The 24,897-nt window shown below is 42.7% G+C and overlaps 1 protein-coding gene across 1 annotated transcript in view; it reads left to right on the forward strand.

The window, feature by feature from the left end:
- GPR137C (G protein-coupled receptor 137C) overlaps positions 1 to 24,585 on the forward strand; it is a 106,285-nt gene extending 81,700 nt beyond the window's left edge. The window contains exon 7 of the mRNA XM_030215064.1: positions 22,240 to 24,585. Coding sequence (XP_030070924.1) covers positions 22,240 to 22,378 — 139 coding nt within the window. The 3' untranslated portion in view covers positions 22,379 to 24,585. The remainder of the gene's footprint in view (positions 1 to 22,239) is intronic.
- Positions 24,586 to 24,897: the final 312 nt, after the last annotated feature.

The raw sequence follows: 24,897 nt of genomic DNA on the forward strand, positions 1-24,897 counted from the left end.
CTCAAAAAAATGCATTAGATTGGTGAGGCAAGACTTCCCTTCACTAAATCCGTGCTGACTTTGTCTCATCAGTCCATGTTTTTGTATATGCTCTGCAATTTTATTCTTAATAGCCTCCACCATCTTGCCCGGCACCGACGTCAGACTCACCAGTCTATAATTTCCCGGATCTCCTCTGGAGCCCTTCTTAAAAATCGGAGTAACATTGGCTACCCTCCAGTCTTCCGGTACTACACTCGATTTTAGGGACAGATTGCATATTTCTAACAGTAGCTCCGCAAGTTCATTTTTTAGTTCTATTAATACTCTGGGATGAATACCATCAGGTCCCGGTGATTTACTACTCTTCAGCTTGCTGAACTGACCCATTACATCCTCCAAGGTTACAGAGAATTTGTTTAGTTTCTCCGACTCCCCCGCTTCAAATATTCTTTCCGGCACTGGTGTCCCCCCCAAATCCTCCTCGGTGAAGACCGAAGCAAAGAATTCATTTAATTTCTCCGCTACGGCTTTGTCCTCCTTGATCGCCCCTTTAACACCATTTTCGTCCAGCGGCCCAACCGACTCTTTGGCCGGTTTCCTGCTTTTAATGTATCTAAAAAAATTTTTACTATGTATTTTTGCTTCCAACGCTAATTTCTTCTCAAAGTCCTTTTTTGCCCTCCTTATCTCCGCTTTGCATTTGGCTTGGCATTCCTTATGATCTATCCTGTTACTTTCAGTTGGTTCTCTTCTCCACTTTCTGAAGGATTGTTTTTTGGCTCTAATGATTTCCTTTATCTTACTGTTTAGCCACGCCGGCTGACGTTTAGTCTTTTTTCCCTTTTTTCTAATACGTGGAATATATTTGTCCTGAACCTCCAGGATGGTGTTTTTAAACAGCATCCACGCCTGATGCAAGTTTTTTACTCTGCGAGCTGCTCCTTTCAGTCTTTTTTTCACCATTTTTCTCATTTTGTCGTAATCACCTTTTCTATAGTTAAACGCTAGCGTACTTGATTTCCTAGTTTCACTTCCTTCAATGCCAATATCAAAACCGATCATATTATGATCACTGTTATCAAGCGGCCCTCGTATCGTTACCCCCTGCACTAGATCATGAGCACCACTAAGGACTAAGTCTAGTATTTTTCCTTCTCTTGTCGGCTCCTGAACTAGCTGTTCCATGAAGCTGTCCTTGATTTCATCAAGAAATCTTATGTCCCTTGCGTGCACAGATGTTACATTAACCCAGTCTATATGCGGGTAATTGAAATCCCCCATTATTATTGTGTTGCCCAGTTTGTTTGCGTCCCTGATTTCCTTTAACATTTCCGCATCCGTCTGTTTGTCCTGGCCAGGCGGACGGTAGTACACTCCTATCACTATCCTTTTCCCCTTTGCACATGGAATTTCAATCCACAGTGATTCCAAGGAGTGTTTTGTTTCCTGCAGAATTTTCAATCTATTTGATTCAAGGCTCTCGTTAATATACAATGCTACCCCTCCACCAATCCGATTCACCCTATCACTACGATATAATTTGTACCCCGGTATGACAGTGTCCCACTGGTTATCCTCCTTCCACCAGGTCTCAGAGATGCCTATTATATCTAATTTTTCATTTAGTGCAATATATTCCAACTCCCCCATCTTATTTCTTAGGCTCCTGGCATTCGCATATAGACATTTCAAACTATGTTTGTTGTTCCTAAGTACATCATGCTTAGTACTTGACAGTATTAATTGGCAATCTTTTGTCTGATTTTTATTGTTATTTAAAGATACCCGATCTACTACAATCTCTTTTGCAACCTCACTATCAGGATACTCTATCTTCCCTGTTATGGTGATATCTTTGAAAGATACCTTATCCCGAACCATGCTCTTTTGAGCGACTGTCGGCCTTCCCCCCATTTCTAGTTTAAAAGCTGCTCTATCTCCTTCTTAAACGCCGATGCCAGCAGCCTGGTCCCACTCTGGTTAAGATGGAGCCCATCCTTTCGGAATAGGCTCCCCCTTCCCCAGAATGTTGCCCAGTTCCTAACAAATCTAAAGCCCTCCTCCCTGCACCATCGTCTCATCCACGCATTGAGACTCTGGAGCTCTGCCTGTCTCTTGGGCCCTGCGCGTGGCACAGGTAGCATTTCAGAAAATGCTACCCTGGAGGATCTGGATTTCAGCTTTCTACCTAAGAGCCTAAATTTTGCTTCCAGAACCTCTCTCCCACATTTTCCTATGTCATTAGTACCCACATGTACCAAGACAGCCGTCTCCTCCCCAGCACTATATAAAATCCTATCTAGGTGACGCGTGAGGTCCGCCACCTTCGCACCAGGCAGGCAAGTCACCAGGCGATCCTCACGTCCACCAGCCACCCAGCTATCTATATGCCTAATGATCGAATCACCAAGTACAACAGCTGTCCTAACCTTTCCCTCCCGGGCAACATTTGGAGATATATCCTCGGTGCGAAAGGATAATACATCCCCTGGTGGGCAGGTCCTGGCTACAGGAGTACTTCCTACTTCACCAGGGTGATGCTCTCCTTCTAGGAGACCTCCCTCCTCCAAGGTAGCACAGGGGCTACCTGACTGGAGGTGGGACTTCTCTACAACATCCCTGTAGGTCTCCTCTATGTACCTCTCTGTCTCCCTCAGCTCCATCAAGTCTGCTACTCTAGCCTCAAGAGAATGGACACGTTCTCTGAGAGCTAGGAGCTCTTTGCATCGGGCACACACATATGACACCTCACCAATTGGGAGATAATCATACATGTGACACTCAATGCAAAAAACTGGATAGCACCCCTCTCGCTGCTGGACTGCTGACTCCATCTTAGTGGACTCCATCTACTGATGATCTGATGTCTTGGCTCAAGTACATGGATCCCAGTATTACAGTTCCTGATAATTCTGCGGTGTATTAGACTGGCGTCAAAGGCCTCCCCATTGGTTGAATAAAAAAACCTACTTTTGTCTCAATTGGAGTGATCTTTGTTCTTCATCACTTCCCTCTGATTCACCTGATGAATGTCCATGATAGCCTGTTCTTTTGCATCCAGCTATACACCTGATTAGTTTGGTAGTCATGTTCATCCTGTTTGTACTGTCCTTTACTGTTGTGGCACTGGGTTTTGTCAATATTCTTTTTTTTTTTTTTTGGGGGGGGGGGACATTTTATTTTTTTGATTTGTCATTCTATCAAGTCAGTTTAGGTAGCATAGCTCATGCATGGTACTATATTCCAGTGGCAAATGTGTGGAATAGCGAGCGTCCTGAGAAAGGACAGACATTGATGGATGGTATTCACATTCTGATGAAAAATCTTTATATATTTAAATCTTTTTTATTAAGAACAACAACAGTTAAACATGTTATACACTGAGAGATATTCAACCAAGTAACAATATGCTAGTTCAAATCAGCTTGTGAACATTTTCTTTATTTTCCCCCCCCCTCCCTCCCCCCGTCCCCCTCCCATCCACTCGTCCCCCCCCTTCCCCCCCTTCCCTTCCCGCTATGTTCAAGCCAGTTTCAAACAGTGCTACCATCCATAGGGCATTCGTTCAAGACATTGGGATTAAGAACATTCTTCCTCCTGAGGCAGTAGCTTATATGCACGACCCACTGCCCAGGGCTTTGTTTCTCATAGCCCTTCATCTACCATCTCCATCTTTACCACGAATCATACAGCTTTATTGTTCATATCAATATCCTTAGCAGACTAAAGCCATTCCCATATGGTCAAATGTCGGCGGTGCATGTCTCAGCATCGTCCCCCCTCCTCTTCCCTCCCCCCCCCCTCCCTCTCCCCCCCCCCCCCAGTACTTCTCCCTACTCATCATTCTCTCTTGCTCCACATTCATTCCCATTCATTCCAACTCATTCAATACCTGACTTCTAACTCTGGGCGCTACAACATTCAGGTATGCAGTCCAAATGTTTATGAAATGCTTCCTTCTTTTGGGGGTAAATCGCGCACCTCTGGCTTCCCACAGCATAAGCTCGTGCAATTTATTCCTCCAATACCAATAGGAGGGCGGTATGTCCTTTATCCAATGATTCAATATGCATTTCTTCCCCAGAATGCAAGACTTACTCAGAAATAGCTTCTCTTCTTTTGTACCCCGTGCCCATACTCTTGGCGAGCTAAACATGATTCGTTCAAAAGTGAACTGTATTCTACACTTCAGAACCCTCGACACAAACCGGGCAAGAGCTGTCCAGAAACCCCTAATTCGCTGACACTGCCATAACCCATGTGCCAAAGAAGGCATTGCCGCTCCACACTTCCGGCATCTATCGGCCTCCACTATCCCTGCATGCCATGCTTGCTTGCCAGAGAAGTATGCTCTATGTATTGTTCTAAAATGACATTCTTGCAGTTCAGCACTATGCACTACTCCTGTCATCCCTTTTAGTGCTATGATTACTTTCTCTATAGCAAATGAACTTCCCAGCTCCTGTTCCCATCTCCCCACTACCTCCTTGACATCTTTGGGGGGTTTTAGATCCTTCAGCGCCTTGTGAAACCAGGAGATTGATGTTTGCCCTAATGCATCCCCTTGCAGAAAATCCCTAATCTTCTTCCCAAACTCCAATGTGATCGCAGATCTAGGCAAGCTTCTAAAGTAGTGTTCCAGTTGTAAATAGGCCAATCTCGCCAGTGAGCCGCCTGCGCACCTCCTTTCAAACTCCCCATAGGTCAACAGCGACCCATCTACTTGAAGAAAACTCTCCAGTAACATCACTCCCTGTCTCTCCATGTCCTTAAAGATTCGGTTTTCCCTGCCCGCCGGGAAATCTACATTCCCCACTATCGGTAACAGCACACTGGCCTCTGGGTCCTGCCCCCAGAGACCCAACAGCATCCTCCAGGCGTATCGCAGAGGTTGTAAAAGCACACTATTTTGGAAAGGAGCTGGTATCTTCACTCTTCTAGTGTGTAATAAGCAATTTAAGGACCATGGTCTAAACAAAGCTTGTTCCCAACCTATGTCAGTGTATGTTGTCGAGTGCAAAACCCAATCTCTTAAATGTCTAGCCATGCATGCCCAGTTATAATCTTTTAAATCAGGCATGCCTAATCCACCTTCACGTTGAGTCCCATACACATATTTCCATTTCATTTTCGATTTTTTCCCCGCCCAGCAAAACCATGCTATGTGCCTCTGCAGAATTTTCAGATCTCTAGCCAGCAGTTTAAGAGGTAAAATCTGCAACATGTACAGCCATTTCGGGAATATGACCATACGATATAGATGAATCCTACCAAGAAAAGATAGCGGTAATGAAACCCAGGTTGTTAGTTGTGTTTTAGTTTCCCCAATTAATCGAGGGACATTACTTTTATATAAATTTGCCGGATCCATCGACAGTTGCACTCCCAAATACTTAAATTCCATGTGCGCCTGTCGAATCTTTGTCCTAGTCCAAATCTCTAGATCTACCCCAGCACTTATTAGGGCTTCTGATTTCTCTAGGTTCAATTTAAAACCCGCAAAATCCCCGTATTCCTCCATGCTTTCCAACAACCGGGTCAATGAGTTCTTCGGCTCGGTTATCAGCGCCAGCAAATCATCTGCAAATGCTGCAGTTTTAAATTCCTGACCCAGGATCCGAACTCCTTTGATCTCTACATTGTTGTTAATTTCCCTCAGTAACGGGTCCAGGGTCAATACAAACAGCAGCGGCGAAAGCGGACATCCCTGCCTAGTGCCCCGCTTTATATCAAACCAGTCGGAGAATAGCCCATTGACACTAATTCTCGCCTTAGGTTCCGTGTATAACGTTTTTACCGCTTTTTCGAAAAATCCTTTTATGCCATAGGCCGATAAGGTCTCAAACAAAAAGCCCCAGTCCACTCTGTCAAAGGCCTTCTCGGCATCAAAGCTTATTAACATGGCTGGCAAACCTTCGTCTCTTACTCTTTCCAGTGCCCCAAGTATTCGTCTCAGATTCCTAACCACTTTTCGACCTTTCACGAATCCCACCTGCGATTCTTCCAGCATTGTCGGCAGAAACCGGGCCAGTCTATTCGCCAGAATCTTAGCTAAAAATTTCGTCTCCGAATTCAACAAAGAGATAGGCCGGTAAGATTCCGGTAAGTGTGCCTGCTTATGTGGCTTCAGTATTACCGTAATATTAGCCTTATTCATATGTTCAGGCATCTGCCCCCTTCTAACCACTTCATTGAATACTTCTGTTAGCTGTCGTCCAATTCCTGGTCTAAGTAATTTATAGAATTCATTACTGAGGCCATCCGGCCCAGGTGTCTTCCCCAGGGAACTCTGCTGCACTACCCAATCTACTTCGTCTTCTGATATTTCTGCATTTAAAATCTCTAGGTCTGCATTTTCCAACTTTGGTATCTCCACACTATCCAGATATGTTGTACTCGGGGTCACCACCTCTGCTTGCCGCTTATACAGCTGTTCATAAAAATGCCTAAAGATCTCCGCTATCGCACTATCCGTGTGTTTCAACTCTTTTTGGCTATTAGCTAGGGATAACACTTTTCTAGACCCCGCCTGTCTTTTCAGTAGCCTAGCCAAGAATCTCCCACCTTTGTTAGCAAATTTATATAATTGATATTTGTAGTACATTGCAGATTTTTGCGCTGTCTGCTGCAGCAGTTCATTTAAGGCTTGCTGCGCCTCTAACAACCGGGCCCGCGCTTCTGGTGTCTGAGTGTGGCCATATTCTCTCCTTAAGGTTGTTACCCTCTTCTCCCATCTCAGTACTTCTCGTTTCCGTACTTTCTTTTGAAAACTATTATAGGCTATTGTCTCACCTCGGAGAACCGCTTTTGCGGTTTCCCAAAAAAGGACCGGATCACTCCTATGGGCCTCATTTTCCCCTTGATACTGTTCCCATCTCGCCTTTAATTGCAGCTGAAACTGTCTATCTCGATAAAGATATGTCGGGAAGCGCCAAGAGAAAGTCCTCTGCGCGCTATTATCCAGTCTCATCTCCATCGACACCCAGGCATGGTCAGAGACAGCTATTGGTCCTATCTCAGCTCTGTGCACTTGTGTTAGCAATTCCCTTGCAATCAATATGTAATCAATGCGGGACAGTGTGGAGTGGGCCCTAGACAGATGCGTGTAATCTTTTTCCAATGGATGCAAGGTTCTCCAGACATCTATCACATCCAGCGCCTCCTCTAGTACCCCCAATCCCCTCTGGCCCCTGGACAGCTCCCTCCCCGTCGGCCTTGATCTGTCTAGTAGCGGGTCTCTGACTTCGTTGAAGTCGCCAGCCATCACTATGGGGTTTTCTCCCATATCCTGCATTCTGCTCAAGAGCGTCTTATAAAACACCTTCTCAAAGGTATTAGGTGCATATATGTTACATATCAACATTGGTTGCCTCTCTATTTCCAAGGCCACCAGAACATACCGCCCTCTGGTGTCCTTTACCGTTTTCCGTATTTTTACATGCAGTCCCTTACGAATCAAAATTATCACTCCTCCTTTCCCTCCTACTGCCGGGGAATCTATGATCTCTCCCACCCACCATCTCTTTAGTTTCTCATGTTCTATGTGTGTCAGATGCGTTTCTTGTAGGAGGGCTATTGTCGCTTTCTGGTCATTAAGGACCTTCAATATTTTTTGTCTCTTTATTGGTGAGTGAATGCCCCCCACATTCCAAGTCACAATCTTTAAAGTTGTCATCCCTGTATATTAGTGTGTGACTCCAATTCTGCTTTCCATTTTTTATACACCCCGGAGGTGTCCCAGCCTCCACCTCCCGGGTTCAGTTCTTTGTCTACATTTCGCCCACCCTTATTATCAAACAGCCACATCTTCCTTACATACATCTCACTCGCCCACATTCGCTCATTCTTCTTAGCCTTCCTTTGACCTGCCCCTCGCTTCCTAATCCTCCCTCCCCTCTGTCCCTTGAGCCCTTCCCCCCCCTCTCCCCCCCTAGAATACTTTACCCCCATCATGCCCAATGGCACGTGAGCTTCCGTGTCCCCAGGATTAGGACACACTCTTATTGTTCTGAGGGCTGCCGCCCTCTGGTGTCCTTGACCAGTAAGCAGTCTACTCATAACCACAACCAGAAGTCCTTTTGACTCGCAACGGCGAGTCACCATCAACATGTGTATTAATCAAAGCAATGTCTCCTCCATGTTTCTGCTGTCTTTAACCCCCATCTTTCTGTCAGCTTTTCATCACGATCCACTATTTGGCGTTCACTTCAACCATTGTTCTCTCCAGGTGTTCCTCCGCTTGCTCCTGTCAGTTTATTCACAAAATCTTTAGCCTCCCTCACTGTTTCAAAAAAGACTGCTTGGCCATTGTGAATCACCTTCAGTCTTGCTGGATATAGGAGACTAAACTTATATTTGAGATCAAACAAAGCTGAGCAGATGGGGGCAAAGTCCCTTCTGGCTGTTGATACTTTCTGTGAATAGTCTTGGAAACATAAAATTTTTTTCCCCTGGTATTCCAGTTTCTTCCCTGCTCTCAGGCTCTGCAGAATCTCCATTTTGTGAGCATAGTTCAGGATCTTTAATATGGTCACCCGTGGTCTCTCTGCGTTGTCACGTCTGGGTCCCAGCCGGTGTGCCCGTTCTATTCTCAGCTTGCCTTCAAGATCTGGCTGTTCCAACGCTCCTGGCAACCATTTTTCAAGGAAAGCACTCAGATTTTTGTCCCCCAAGCTCTCTGGTAGACCCACTAGTCTCAGGTTGTTCCTCCTGGAGCGATTCTCAAGATCCTCCAGTTTCGCTTCTAGCTCTCCCAACCTACGGGTCATTTTCGGGTGCTCTTCTGCAACTTTCCAGATCTCCTCCTCTGCCTGCCCCACTCGCTGTTGTACCTCGTGCAGCTCAGTCATCAGTGTGGTTTGCCTCTCCTCCATGCCGTCCAGCTTATCTAAGATCAGTTGCAGCTTTTGATCGATCGTCTGCTCCACTGCCGCCTTCACTTCCTCAGTGATCTCCGCGGCCCATAGCGAACTAGGCGAGGGCGAATCAGGCGCTCCTTTGTCCGCCATTTTATTTTCGCCGGGGCGCGCTCGATCTTTGGGCTCTTTCCGCCCTAATTTTGCCGCCATGGCTCGCGATTCCAACTTTTGGCTCTCGCCCGTGCAGGGTTCTTTCCCGCTTCCAAATAAGCGTTTTATTCTCGTTTAGGACGCTGTTTACGAGTGCGGATCACTTCGTGTCCCGGAGTAGCTTCACCTTCCGTCTCTCTACTCCATTCCCCAACCGGAAGTCTCATGAAAAATCTTTAAATATCTTGATCTATGTTGCATGAGTAACAGTACAAATTCTAATTGCAGATGTACATCTAGCCAAATCGTACTTACAGGATGCAAATTTCAGAAACAGCAGACTGTACAGGGTACGCAAATTTCAGGCACAGCAGGTTGTAAAGGGTGTCATCAGGCAGCTGCAAAATCTTACACGTTTTGGTCCTATGTGAGTGTTCAGAACTCTTGGAGAAGGATTGTGAACTATTTTGTCTGTGGACTTGGGCAAAACTATCCTGCAGAAGGCTGATGTTCAACCTTTTTCCAATTCTTTTCCATTGGGTACCAGAAAAGGGACTAATGCTCTTTTGCATAAAGGGAAAAATGAGGTGTATCAGCTCAGGAGATGGGAAAAACTTGATGTGAAACAGGGATCTCCTAGAGCCTGGCAAAGCTTTCAGCTACGTCGTCTGATGAGCATTATGGACGACCAGACTGGCAAGGATAAACGTGCTGTTGAACTGGCTCGTAATCTATCACTGTTGGATTCCCTGTGCAGAAAGAAGCCTGGAATCATATTACAAAGGCTACCATTGTGAACTGCTACAAGCGGGCAAGCTTTAAGGATGTGGAGAGGGACGAAACAGATGCAGCTGTTGCAAACGCATCAGATGAACAGGCTATTGACATCTCAGCCTGTGTTACTGAAGAGTTTCATCACTACGTAGCTGTTGATTACGATCTACAAACAGCTGACAACAGCACTGATGTCCAGATATGTGCCTACACGCAGGCAATGGCTGAAACAGATGCTCAAATGAGCAGTGAGGCACATGCTGACAAAATTCAACAACCTCCTGTCACTTTTGCAAGAGCGCCGGAGAGTCTCAACACTGTGCGGGCCTATCTGGAGGCCACTGGATGACAGTTCTATGACAGTTTTTACTGTCTGGCAGATGTAGTCTATGGAACTCAGACACAAGAGTGTACAGAGGACTGTGATTACTTTAAGCCTAACTCCGTTAACGGATGACGTCAGTTAACGGATGACTGTATACTGTATGTATAATCAGTACTGTACATATGTTTATCAGATGTCAAGCTTCTTTGGGTCACAACAGTTAAGTGCACGCTCCAGTTAACTGCATGTATTTCTTTGGTCCCAGACCCTTGCACTTAAGCAGATTGCACTGTGTGTGTGTTATATATAGCAGATTGGAGAAAACATAAATCAATTGATTTCCTTGATGTGTTTGATGTGTTTCCTATCTTTAGGCTGCCCTCTACCTTTTTGTGGTCTTTTTAAGACACGGCCTACAAAAAAGGAAACTATAATAACAAAAAGAATGTTAGCATGAATTAACCCCTATTTGCATTATTTTTTTGTCTCTCGGATCTAACTAGGCAGAACAGTCACAAACTTTTGATTTAAAAAGGCCCTCAACTGCTTACATACACAGTAACATAATAGATGGCAGATAAAGACCTGTATGATCATCCAGTCTGCCCAACAAGATAAACTCACTACATGTGACTTTGTATGTATATCTGGTCTTGATTTATCCTTGCCATTTTTAGGGCATAGATTGTAGAAGTCTGCCCAGCACTGTCTTTGTTCTAAAACTTATTAAGTTAATGTCGAAGTCCCTGAACAGCTTTACTCCATCCCATCCAAATCAATTCAGCCACGATCAGGGCACAGACCTTAGAAGTCTGCCCAGTGCTGGCCTTGTTCTCCAACTTCTGAAGCTGAATCTGTCTAACGACAATCAGAGAACAGACCATAGAAGTCTGCCCAGTACTGGCTTGCTTCCAATTTCCAGTTTTACTTCCTGACTGCTAAGTTTCTTTGGATTCATCCCTTCTAAACAGAATTCCTTTATATTTATCCCACTATTGTTTGAATTCGATTACCGTTGTCATCTCCACCACCTCCCATGGGAGTTCATTCCAGGTATCTGCCACCATCACCTTGAAAACAGTGTTCCTGGCGTTTATTCCTGATCCTGCATCCTTTCAACCTCAATTCATGTCCTCTCATTCTAGCGCCTTCCCGTCTGTGGAAAAGGTTTGTTTGTGGATTAATATCTTTCAAATATTTGATCATCTATCGTATCGCCCCAATTTCTCCTTTCCTCCAGGGTATACATGTTCAGGTCAGTACGTGTTTCTCCTTATACATTCTACAATGCAAATTCTATACCATTTTATTTATTTTTTATTTATTTATTTATTAAGGTATTTGTACCCCACATTATCCCCACAGACATGCAGGCTCAATGTGACTTACATAAACCGGAGAGAGAGAGAGAACTCCGGAGATATCAGATACAAATGAGAATAGTAGAGTAGAAGGGCAACAAAGAAAGGAAACATTACATATAACAGTACAAAAGATTGGGACTAAACAGGATCCGCGTATGCCAGGTGGTGGAAGCAATGGCCTACATTGTTACCGGAGAAAATGCTTTGGTAAACAGATGTGTTTTTAGTGCCTTGCGAAAGGTCAGGTAGTCCTTCAGACTGGTGATGTCTCTAGGAAGTGCATTCCATAGCTGTGCACTGATGAAGGGAAAGCTTGACGCCTGAATAGATCCGTGCTTACAGCCTTTCCAGCTGGGGTAGTGCAAGGTGAGATATAATCTGGAAGACGGGGTCTGCATTTCTGGCCAGCAAGTCAATCATATTTAGCATATAACTTGGGACTTCCCCATAGATGATTTTGTGGACCATGGTGCAAACCTTGAATTCAATACACTCCTTAATCAGAAGCCAGTGAAGTTTAGAAAGAAGAGGCATCGCGCTATCGAACCGAGCTGTATTAAAGACAAGCCGTATTTTGGACAGTCTGTAGCTTTCTCAAGACAAAGCCCTTACACCCTGCTAATGTACCATTTGAAGTAGTCCGTGTGACAGAGCACCATTGATTGTACCATATTTCTAAAGAGTGGTCTAGGGAAGAGGTGGCGTACTCGCTTGAGCTTCCACAGTGTGATGAACATCATCTTGGCTTGTGCCTTTGCTTGACTTTCAAATGTTAACAAATGGTCAAATATTACTCCCAAAATGTTCAAACTATCAGAGATTGGAAGAGTTAGACTGTTGACCACAATAGAAGTGGGAGGGATGTACTTGTGCTGGGAAGTCAAAACAAGGCAGTGTGTTTTCTCTGCATTGAGTTTTAGCTTGAAAGCGGTTGCCCATGAGTCCATGACTTGCAGGATGGTTTCGATAGACTGAAGAATTTCTGAGACTGTAGAATTGAATGGAATATATACTACAACATCGGCATAAATATACGGATTTAGCCCCAAATGAGCTAATGTGTTGGCCAATGGGGTCATCATAATGTTGAAAAGGATTGGCGACAGGGGAGAACCTTGAGGCACACCACAGTCTGCACTCCATGCCGATGAGAAGTGTGTATTCACTTTGACCTTGTATGTTCGAAGCATGAGAAATCCCTGCAGCCACCTGAGTATGTTGCCTCCTACTCCCATTTCGTCCAGCAGTCTTAAAAGAATATGGTGATTGACCATGTCAAATGCACTCGGCAGATCAAATTGGAGGAGCAGTATGTTCTTGCCGGTGGCAAGTTCCTGCCTGAGCTTTGTTAGTAGATTGTGCTGTGCCCTGCATGGAAGCCTGATTAAGAGGCAAGCAGATTGAAATTTAGGATATAATCCGTCAGTTGACTGGTGACCACACTTTCCATTAGCTTGACTAAAAGTGGAATGGATGCTACCGGCCTATAATTAGTCACATCGGCAACCTTTTTCTTGCTGTCTTTTGATATGGGTGTTAAAACAATGCTTCCATTATCCTCTGGAAATAAACCACACTGAAGCATATGATTGAGATAGGATGTTAGATGATCAAGAAAGTAGGATGGTGCTGCTTTCATTAGATCGGGCCTGCATCTAGACAACAATGCTTTCTGGAGTATTTGCTGAGCGCCTTAGAAACTGTGAGTGGTGACCGGTGCAAAGGTAGTCTGGAATCTGTCCACCAGAAATGCATCTGCAGTGGCTCCAACACAGCTGGGAAATCTTCAAAAGCAGAGGTGGCAGGTGGTAGCAACAAACGGAGTTTTGTAATTTTGTCTTTAAAGTACTGTGCTAGCTGAGCAGCAGACAGTTGGTCAGTGGTCGAAGAGACAACTGAATTTGTGTTAATGAGCTTATTTAAGAGTTGATATATCTACGAGTCAGTTATCTTTTCCCACTTTGACATAATAGTACCTTCACCTGGCTTGCCTGATAGCATACTTGTATTTCCTCTGCATATTCTTCCAGGTGAGGAATGTCGTCCCGTTTATCTTTTTCATCCAAGCTCTTTTGAGCCTTCTATTTTGTTTTTTTTCAACTGATTGAGCTCATCAGTGAACCTCGAGGAGATGTAATGCACAAGCGGAGACCTAATTTTAAGTAGTGCAATGTCATCTAGTACACTGGGACAATATGAAGTCCACTCCGCTAGGAAGTTAGTTAAATCAGGCTGTTTCAACCAATCCATATCATAGATGGTCCGCCAAAATTGTACTGCATCTATACGACCTCTTGTGGTGAATGGAGTGTTCTTTTGGATGGGTTACCTTCATCACTTTTCTCTGAACCGCTTCATCTTTTTACATCCTTAGTGAGATATGACCTCCAAAACTGAACACACTAAGTGGGGCATCAACATCTTTTTTTCTTCTACTGGTTATACCTCTCTATGCAGCTTAGCATCCTTCTGGCAATGGCCCACTGCCTTGTCACGTTGTTTGTCACCTTTGGATCCTCAGACACATCACCGGAAGGTCCTTCTTCTGAGTTGAGCTTACCAATCTTTTCCCTCCTATCTGGTATATCTCTCTTTGGATTTCTGCACCCTAAATGCCTCACTCTGCATTTCTTGGCATTAAATTTTTTAACTCAAAATATACTGGGTTATAATCCTGTTTGGTTTCTATTATCTTCTGTGAAACCAAATATTCAGAAACCTCAAATCTTTACATATTGGATCAACCAACTGTTCAAAAACTAAATATATAATATTATGATGAGTGCTCAGTTTATGGTGCATTACACTGACCAGAGCCATTTTATAACCAATCCACCATCATAGCACCACTGTCCATACCTGCCTACCACAAGTCATATATCATATATCTCATGGTCCGCAAACAGTTCTTATTTCAATGATTGGGCAGTCAAAATTATAAATGGTCCCACAATCCATCATGAACAATATCATTGTAACTAAATAATTCTTATGTTCTCATTCTTTGTAGTCTCAACATGGTTCATGTTTCACCATAGGCATCCTCAGGAGAACTTACTGTGATGGAGCCCAACTCCAACCGAAACAACATACCACTCATCACTCTCCACATAGCCATTCTCAGCATCTTTGTCTACCAATTCCATTCCTATCTTTTCTCCTTTCCCCAGTATATCTGAAAAAGGTCTAGTCACCTCAACATATTTAGCCATTTTTTGTCTTCACTTGGGCGCTTTCGCTAGGCATATTTCCCTCTTTGCTTCTTTTGAGTTTAATCCTCTTTTGCCCTTATTTTTTCAGCAACTTGTTTGGAAAAACATATATGCTTCTTCCTTTTTTAATTTTTGTTTACTTTCCTTATGTAAAGGTCAGTTGCCATATTTATAGTAGTTTTCAGCTTGGAACACACTGCACGTCCACTTCACCCACGCCTCCCCATGACATCTGTTCCTTTTAGGTATTTCCTCCATTTTAACAAAATCAGTATGTCTGAAATCTAGTACTTTGGGTTTTGTATGCCCACTCTCCACTTTTGCTCTTTTATATCAAACCATATTGTGTGGTGATCACTATTACCTAGGTGGGCACACACATGGACATTGGAAACACTTTCTCTGTTCTGAGCACTAGATCCAGTGTCAACCCTTCCCTTGTAGGTTCTGTCCCATTTGTCTGAGCAAGGCACTTTAACAGGCATCCACAATCTTTCTGCTTCTGCCGATGGGATGTTCCAATCCACATCAGGCAAGTTGAAATCTTCTAACAATAGCACCTCCTCTTTCATACCAATCTTTTGAATGTCTTCTATCAGATCCTTGTCCAGCTTCTCCATTTTGTGCCAGATTTTGTGCTGTGATTGGATTTGTGCTCTGATAAACATACTTAAAACACCTAAATATTTTGTCAATTATTTTCAAGGGTTGTCTAATAAAAAGGAAGTTCCCAAATCTAATACCTCTTGTCTTAATGCCAAAAAGGCTTTCCTACATTCTTGTATCTGCTTTGTAACATCTGGATAAACCCAGACTCTTGCCACAGAAAAGGGATTGAGAATTACAAAACTTTCATAATAGCATTATCTTTTTAAAAATAAATGATGCTATTAGTGTTGCTGAGTTCATTTTAAAAGATGTTTCCAAAAAAGCAGATATATTGAACTCTTATTCTGTTCCTTGAACCAAAGTCTCTGGGCCACCCCCTTACATTTTCACTGAAGAAATATAATATACTCTAAAGAGGAAATAGCTTCAGGGAAAACCAGCTTTTTCTTTTTTTTTTTTTTTTTTTTTTTACTGTAACTTCCTATGTTTTCTTGGTAACATACAAATTCTAATTAAAAAAAAAAAAAAAGCTCCAGAAAATATTTTCTCAGTACATCAGCCATTCCCAACCCAGTCCTCGGGGCACACCTAATTCTATCATGTTTTCAGAATATCCACAATGCATATGCATGAGTTAAATGAATATCGAACATGAATATTCACTGTGGATATCCTGAAAACCTAATGGGACTAGCCTAGGTATGCCCCAAGGACTGGGATGGGAATAGCTGCAATACATCAACAGGCAGGATTTCTGGAGACCTTTGAGTAGAGGTGTGGTAGCCGTGTTAGTCCGCTTTTAAGGGAGACCTTTGGAAACCTCAAAAAAAGGTTTATCCTTCTGTTGTAATCTGCTCAATTCTTTGATGCAGTAATACTTTATCCTTTACAATAGCAGTAGAGAGGCTCAGACACTACACTCATTTGGGAGGAAGACTTTCCAGGACTTGATGCTTATTGCCTGCATCCAGTCCTACCAGCTCTGTACAAGCCTTTACTTGAAATCTTTGGTACACAGTACAGTTAAGTCTTGTGGATTCTTTACCTCGGGAGCAGGCCACATAGCTTAGCCAGTTGGCCAAAAAGCAGCTGGCATGCAGGAAATCTGGCCAGGGATGTGCAGACTCTCATGGCTGCATGTCTGACCTGAAACCTAGCAGTTCAGGAGAGGTTGGTGGACTTACCTTGTCGAGGAGAATCTTTTTGGCGACACAGTGAAGGGAGTCACTGGCCTCGTCAAGAAACATACCGATACCATCCAGTCCTTGTCTCAGCAGCCTCCAGCTGCAGCCTCTTCTAGGTTTACAAGAGGGCCTAGACAGTGACCCTACTAATTAAAGGCATAGGTTTCTGCCAACTTCCTGCTCTGTGCAAAACCCCCGGGCCCAGTGGTCTCGGCCTCATCAGTCCCAACTACAGAAGCCCCAGCAGGATCCTCAGTCAAAGCAGGGATGAGCTTTTGACTGGCTCCAGGAGAGTATAGCCATAGTACAAGTAACAATCCCAGATGACCTACCAGTAGGGGGAGGTTTAAGGGTTTTTTTTGTTTTTGTTTTTTGGAGAGAGGGTCCCAGTGTCAAAGGTGGCCCCTTATAATCTCCAACCGGTGGGTTTTTCTGTTTAGGTTATACACTAGACTGGTGTCAGACCTCCAGATTTTCCACTGAGAGCATCAGCTCTCAGCACAAGCAGGAAAGAGGAAATCTCTGCCCTTCAGACCAGTGCAGTCAAACCCACGCCCCCAGGGGAAGAAGGGAAGGAATTCTATTAGATACTTCATTGTGCCCAAGAAAATAGGGAGGGGAGAGATTTCATCCCATCCTAGACATATGGGCCCAGAAATCCCTGGTTGAAGTCCATGATGACTTCCTTGGGCACCCTTTTCTCCATGGTTCAGGAACAAGATTGGCTATGCTTTCTGGACATAAAGGATGCCTATACTCAGATTTTAATGCATCTCCGGTTTCAAATAGGGAAACAAATAGAAATCAAACAAAATAAAACATGGAAAAGAAAATATGATACCTTTTTTATTGGACATAACTTAATACATTTCTTGATTAGCTTTCGAAGGTTGCCCTTCTTCGTCAGATCGGAAATAAGCAAATGTGCTAGCTGACAGTGTATATAAGTGAAAACATTCAAGCATTACTATGACAGTCTGACAGGGTGGGAGGATGGGGGTGGGTCGGAGGTATGCATGGGGACATCAAAGCATATCATTGATATTCTAACAGGATGGGTGTGGATAGGTGAGGGGTGGGGTGATCAACAGAGACATACAGCTTTATGGTTTATAATGGGCTAGGAACCCCAGGTCCTTGTTAAGTCCTTTCTGTTGGGTGTTAAAATATTCAATCATTCTGACTTCAAAGGTCTTACGTTCTTGTATGGTTTTAAAGTTACCTTTCAGTATTCTCACTGTGAAATCACTGGTACAGTGTCCTGGTTCTGTGCTGTCCCACCGGGGTGGGGGCCCTACTGGCTGTATTGTTCATGTGATGTCTATGTAAATTGAATCTTGTCTTAAGCATCTGGCCTGTTTCTCCAATATAGCATCCTTTGTTACATTTTTTTTTTTTACACTGAATGATATACCACATTGGAAGATGAGCAAGTGAAAGATCCCTTTATGTTGAATATCTTTCCTTTGTGGGTAACTGTGGGGTCCTGTGAAATATTTTGGCATAGTTTGCAACTGGATAAATTACAGGGAAGTAACCTGTTCCAGGGCAGAGGGAGGGAGCTGCAGCGAACCAGCGAAGTTAGCGTAGCGAACTCGGAGCCGACAGGCGCGCGCCACGGCACCCCCCAGCGGCGTGCACGTGCGGCGGACTGCCCCCCCCCCCCCCTTGGTACGCCACTGGCTGCTTTATTGGGGGAAAAAATAAATTCTGATGTATGGGCACTAGTACCTGATGCTCCTTATTGGGGTTGGAGTATGCCATCATACGCTATTGAAAAATTTCATGTGGGCAAATCACTCAAATGGAGAAAAAGGTTTGTTTATCTGAGACTCTTATCTTTCACAAGGACTCAGTTTTGAATTCCCTTTAGGGCATCTTTAGACTGTCTAGATGCTTAACTCCACGGTCTCTATTGGTGTGTGATTGTTGGGGGGGGGGGGGGGGGGGGTTAAAAGGATAACTCGTTGGTTGAGGTAAGTAAATGTGAGGGAGGAGCTATAAGAATATAAGCCCTTCCCCATTTTCTCGAGTCGGTGCTAGGAGTGGGGGTAGTTTGGTTTTAGGGTGGTTCTTGTTTAGTAGGGTTGGGCTGGGTTTTGGTGATTATAGTTGGATAGGGGGGGTGAGGGGGCAGGTCACATAACTTCTGTTTCTACTTCCTGCATGCTCGCAGGTCTGTTCTGTGTATAATACTTTTTTTATTGAAAAAAAAAAAAAGATTGAACATAATCACCAAAAAACAGATTGGTGATGTTATGATTTGTTGTTAAGCGATTACTATCGTAAAAAAAAAATTGGTTTCCATTAATTTACTTACCACAGAAGTCACTGGCCTGTAATTCCCAAACTATTCTTCACTTTCTCTTGTTTAATTTTATTTATTTTATTCCAGACTTTACTGCTTGAACTGGCAGGCAGGGCTAAGTGATTCACAAACTAAAAGAGCACAAAAGGAAAAGAAGAATAAATAGGAGCGCACAATCATGGATGCAGTTAAAACAAAGTATGTCTTTCAGGTAAATTGGCACCAAACGTGTGCTGTCCAAAATTCACTGGGATGTGATTATGCCTGTTCAAAGAACCACTTTTTAAGAGTTTACTATGGAGTGATAGTGGCACAATGTGATAGCTCCACAAATGTGGAGCTATGAAGGAAAAGGCAGTATGTCAGATGGACCTGGCAGAACCATATGATCGTCAAGCGATCTCAGAACGCACGCTGGTGAATAAGGGATAGTCAGTGTGGAAAAGTAGGACTTGGTACTTTGCTAGAATGCCCGAACAGCTAATAAACGTTTTTTGAATTGGATACGAAATTTGATTGATAACCAATGATGAGCCTTTAGCATAGGCATAACATGAGCTGTCCTACGAAGATGAAAGAAGATAGCTGTGTTCTGAAATATCTGAAGTCATTTTGAGTGTGGTTTGCAACACTCCTAAATAGTTAGCCCAAGCCTCGTCATGAATAATGCTAAGATCAATGAATAAAAGGTATTGTGGCCAAAGAAGGGCTGAGCACTGAGATCTATGGCTCAAAATGAGTCTTGAGTCTAAGATAACACCCAGATAGCAAAAGCTGGCCATAGGAGTAATTGAGGTGCCTAACAGAGAAAGTGGTGGAGAAGGAGGTATTAGATGACCAGTTAACCAGTAGACAACAGTTTTTATCCCAATTTAGCACAAGATAACAAACAACCATTGAACTATAGCATCAAGACAGCACTGACGGGGCAATAAATCAGGGAAACAGGGGTAGGCCTTATACAGCAGAGGGACCACATCTGCTTTTCTCCAGTCCTCCAGAACCACTGCTGACTCTAGAGAGGTCAGCCAGTCGAGCCACTAGAACTTCCCTAAGTTCCTTCAGTACTCTTGGATGGATGGATGTTTGGTGTCTAGAATCAACTCCACCCCTCTAGGCCCAGTTTTGTTCTGTTTTAGGCTGCACCACCACAGCCAGAATGTATATAGTTTTGAGTTTGAACGTTTCAAGTCCCTATTGTCCTAGCATTGGTGAGCCTGGCAGCTAGGGATTCCCAACTGAGAATATATCTGGCCTGCTTGTCCTTGGAGAAAGTGAAGCTGCTCACCTTTAGCAGGTACTTTCTGAGGACAGCAGGCAAAGTATTTTCACAAACCCTCCCACCTCACCTAAATTACATGACTGAGGGGCCCATGTTCACATGTCGGTTGGGAAGGCACCAGCTTATATATGGTGGGATACTGCTAGAAACTTCTACAAGTTTCTCATTAGCGTTCTGGTCGCCGCCGCATCTCAAAGATATAGTGGAATTAGAAAAGGTGCAGAGAAGGGCGATGAAAATGATAAAGGGGATGGGATGACTTCCCTATGAGGAAAGGCTAAAGCAGCTGGGACTCTTCAGCTTGGAGACAGGCTGGCTGAGGGGAGATATGATAGATGTCTATAAAATGAGTGGAGTGGAACGGGTAGACATGAAGCGTCTGTTTTACGCTTTCCAAAAGTACTAGGACTAGGGGGCATGCGATGAAGCTACAATGTAGTAAATTTAAAACAAATCGAAGAGAATTTTTCTTCACTCAACATGTAATTCAACTCTGGAACTCGTTGCCAGAGAATGTGGTAAAGGCGGTTAGCTTAGCAGAGTTAAAAAAATGTTTGGACAGCTTCCTAAAGGAAAAGTCCAAAGACCATTATTAAATGGACTTGGGGAAAATATTTCTGGGATAAGCTGCATAAAATGTTTTGTACTTTTTTTTTTTTTTTTTTGTGACCTGGATTGGCCTCTGTTGGAAACAGGATGCTGGGCTTGATGGACCTTTGGTCTGTCCCAGTATGGCAATACTTATGTTCACACCGGGCTCTGTCTGGTTGATCTTGCTTAATTGAGAATACTTGGGCCTACTGTTCTCAGAATACCTGCTACAGGTGAGTAACTTTGCTATTAGTGCTCTTATGCTACCTAACTCAAATGTGGTAAGTTTTATATTTCCATATGTTATCAATTGAAACTAGACATTGTTTTCAAAATGAACATGCAGCAAATTTTTGTAGAGAAACTACATTTGAACTTATCACGGTGGAATGAGTATTCTATGCACACTATATAAAATTTGTGAAGTGCTGGCCTCAACAAAATTTAAAAATTGTGCTCTCCTTAAAATATTAAATCTGTTCTACTAAACATGACATTTGTTACCAAATTTAAACATACTTAAGATTCTTTGCTGAAAAAATTATGGAACATACCAGTACCATGTAAGTGCAGTACATGGTGAGAGGATAGGCTCATCAAATACCAGATAATCTACAAGACAAATCTTAAATATTTAGTATGGCATGTCTTGTGCTTCCTTTTTGAATGATAATCTTTTTAAAGTTGATTTCCTAAATGTTATATTTATTCCACGTAAACTATTCCATTAACAATGGCTGCCTTTTCACACAGGCTTTTGGCACCCTAAACTAAAAATGTACTATCCAGATATTCCATTTAATAGTTTTTGCTACCTGGCAGCTTTGGGATGGTCTCAACCTTAACACCGAAGTGCTATCTCCAGTAACAAAAATCTTTTCACTTTTGTATTAATATGTAAAACCAAAAAGATATGCAAATAACACAACTTATAGTATACAGTGACTCTTCAGCATGTTACCATGAAGCACTTGTTCTGAATTATAAATTTAAACTGTTTTATTCTTTGCTTGGTTGGTGAGGAAAAACATGGCAGCAGGGGCGTAGCCAGACAGCAGATTTGGGGTGGGCCTAAGCAAGAAGTGGGTGGGCATCAAGTGTTCTCCCCCTCCCACCAAAAAAAGATCTCAGCTGGTGGGAAAATGCTTCTCTCCACCTTGGCAGTCTGCAGCAGGCATGTGCTGAAAACTGAGCATGCGCAGTTGCCAGTATCATGGAGAGTAGCGTTTTTATTATCAGGGGGAACTCTTCAGCTGGTGGAGTTTGGGATCCCCACCAGCTACCACTAAACGTGTGCGACTGTTGGGTGGGCCTGAGCCCTAAGTGGGTGGTCCCTAGCCCACCCAGGCCCACCTGTGGCTACGCCACTGCATGGCAGACAAGGAGGGCAAGAGTTTGGTCTTTCCCTTAGCTTCTTACAGCACAACTAGAACAAATTGAAATGTGAAGTATCTTGTTGTATTGGACATGTGACCATCTTTGGCAGAAAACAACTAAAGTCTGGAGACTTTATTTGTCTTTTTCCTAGAGACTGGCATATATTACTTTTAAAGAACTGTCTCAAATATGTTTTTGTTATGTTTTTGTTTCTTTAATCAAGCTTATGCACACCGCAAGGAACTAGTTGGTATGGTACAATATGTCAGAGTGCCAGCTCCTCACATGACCCGCATTTGCTGCATGAACAACCAACAAATACCCCACTGCTGTTTACTTGTGGAAACTTACAAACACAATAACTGAAGACCAGAAAAGACTGCCTTGTGGACTAGTTTTCTGACTATGAACGAGTTCCTTTATTCCAGAACTGAATCCATCTGCATAAACATTCCATCACCTGCGGCAGCTGAAAGCGAAGCCTGGACGTTTACTTGAATGCTTATGGGTACTGTGTTGCAGATGAAACAATACTGGGAAGCATTATTTCCTGCCCTTTTTAAGGAGCTAGCTGGCTTTTTGCAGCAACTGAGCTTCCCAGTTAGATTACATAGATATTTGCACTATTTCTCTGCATATTCAGAATGAACAAACCTTTCAGCCTACAATTAAGACCAATGTTCTACCGTGTTTTTATATTGCACAAAATAAGAATCTAGACGGGAGCATCTAGATATAATTGGTAATGAGTTTCTGTATAAGTAGCTTATTAGGAAGGTACCTAAAAGTAATTAACATTTAACATGGCCAATATAATGAAGAGACAAGATGTAAGCAGGAATATTACTTGGTGTCTTGTGAGCATAAACTGTGCTAGAGATGTTCCACTAATGTTTTCCAGGGCTCTGTTATTTAAAACAAACAAACAAAAAAAGTTCACAACTGATTTCTGAAGATGCATAGTGATCAGTTTCCCCAAGCACTGGAGATTTGTAGGGTTTTTTGTTTGGGGGGGGGGGGGGAGGAAGTCTTTACCCATATTCACAAAATAGAAAACAGTACTTAAGCCCTAAGACTGCACACTTCTCATGGAAAGGTTCTGACTCCTTCACAAAAAGGGCTTAGTTTTTATAAAATGTTCTTGCATTTTTTGCCTATAGAGAAACATTTTCTAAATTGGGTTTGCATTCTGTTATGCAGTACAAATACTTGGTCTGATTCTTCAGATACTAGTATACATTTTTGACTACAATTGTAATTCTGCATAGTTTCAGTGCAAAATTTCAGAGGTAATTTGTCCTGAGACATTCTTGAGGCTGATTATTCTTAGTATTTAAGATAGCATTTAACATGTTTGCATAGATCTTAGTCACTAATCTTATGACATCAGCCATGTTATAGTAAGGAGAGCCTTTGAACAAAGAGGCTGGTGCTTTGCACTTGAGTAGGGTTTCGTTTTGTTTTTTTCTTCTGTGTTCTTTTGCAGGCTAGTTGATGCTTAAATAATTGCTGTTTGAGTAAAGGCCTATCGGAGCAGGGCAACCAGGAACTTTTTTGAGACATTTGGCACTTACGATCCGCTTAGTCAAATATTAAGTGGAATAAGTGGTGAGAGAATGACAAAGCTGCTAAGGCATACAGCTTAGTATAGGGATCAGATTAGAACCTGGAAGCCTTTGAGTACTATGAAGAGCCATATAAAACTTCAGTGGTATTAATGGTTTTTTATATTGAGAGCCACTTTAGCTGGTAATCCAAGCTTGTTACCAGTTGAATGTTTGGATCCTCCTTTGGTATTTGAAAATGTGTGGCATTTTTTGCCTATGGAAGAAACATGTGGCTCCAGAGGCTTGGTACAAGTATATTAAAACCATGTCAGAACCCCTTAGTGGTAGTCATAGCTAATTACATTAAGTATTGAAAAACATGAAAGCTACAGAAACTACATATGGCAGGTTCTAGTATCCACTATTTTTGGTGTTCACAGTTGACTTATTGGACAGATGCTAAAAACTACATATTTCTGTTCATATGACAATACACTTGAATGGTTTAAAACTGGTTTTACAAATCTTTTGGAAAGTGTAATCAGTAAGGAGCACTTTGAGATTTTATTCAGAATATCAAAGGCAACATACATAGTATAGCTTTTTCATCCTCCTCATCCCCTCACCAAGAAACAGCCTATTATATGTAGCAAAAATGGTCAGTATTGTGAATTGCCATAAAGTGGTGGTTACTAAATGTCTCAATACATTATAATGTGCACCTGACTATGTACAGCATGGCATATGGAAGACATGATGGATTCTGAAGAGATTCTTCCTTTTGCCAAAGAAAATTCTAACAATCTGGAGAAAATTTAGTGGTCAGTATTTCGGTGCTTAAATATAAAATGTTGAGAGGATTAAATCATGTTTTGGGTAGCCATAAATGATGATTTTATAAATTGTTCTGGGACATTTTTCTTCACCTTGTAAATGACCCCATCCAGAATGTTATATACTCAAATAACACTGATGATAAGTTGGTGGAATACATATGCTCCACTGGTAAAAGTTTAAGATGAGGTGGATACTTGTCTTAGATTTTGTAGGTTTTCCATTAATATTTTCTTAAGGAGGTCTTAAGTGTTCACACTTCTCGCATGTAAAACCAAGGTTATTTAAATGCAGCCTGCATAAGGCACCATTCAAATGAGTGTCAAACTGCATGCTTTTTCTCCATGGAGGTTTTTTTTGCTCTGATTGCAATAAGCAGTGGGTTTCTCTTCTGCCCATACTATCTTACCATTTTTAGCTTTCTTCTTGAACCTTGGCATCAGAACCACCAACACCTTCCATTCTCCCCCACTTATAGCTAACTAGTTCTAACAGCTGAC

Source organism: Microcaecilia unicolor, chromosome 9, assembly GCF_901765095.1.
Source record: "Microcaecilia unicolor chromosome 9, aMicUni1.1, whole genome shotgun sequence".
NCBI lineage: Eukaryota > Metazoa > Chordata > Amphibia > Gymnophiona > Siphonopidae > Microcaecilia > Microcaecilia unicolor.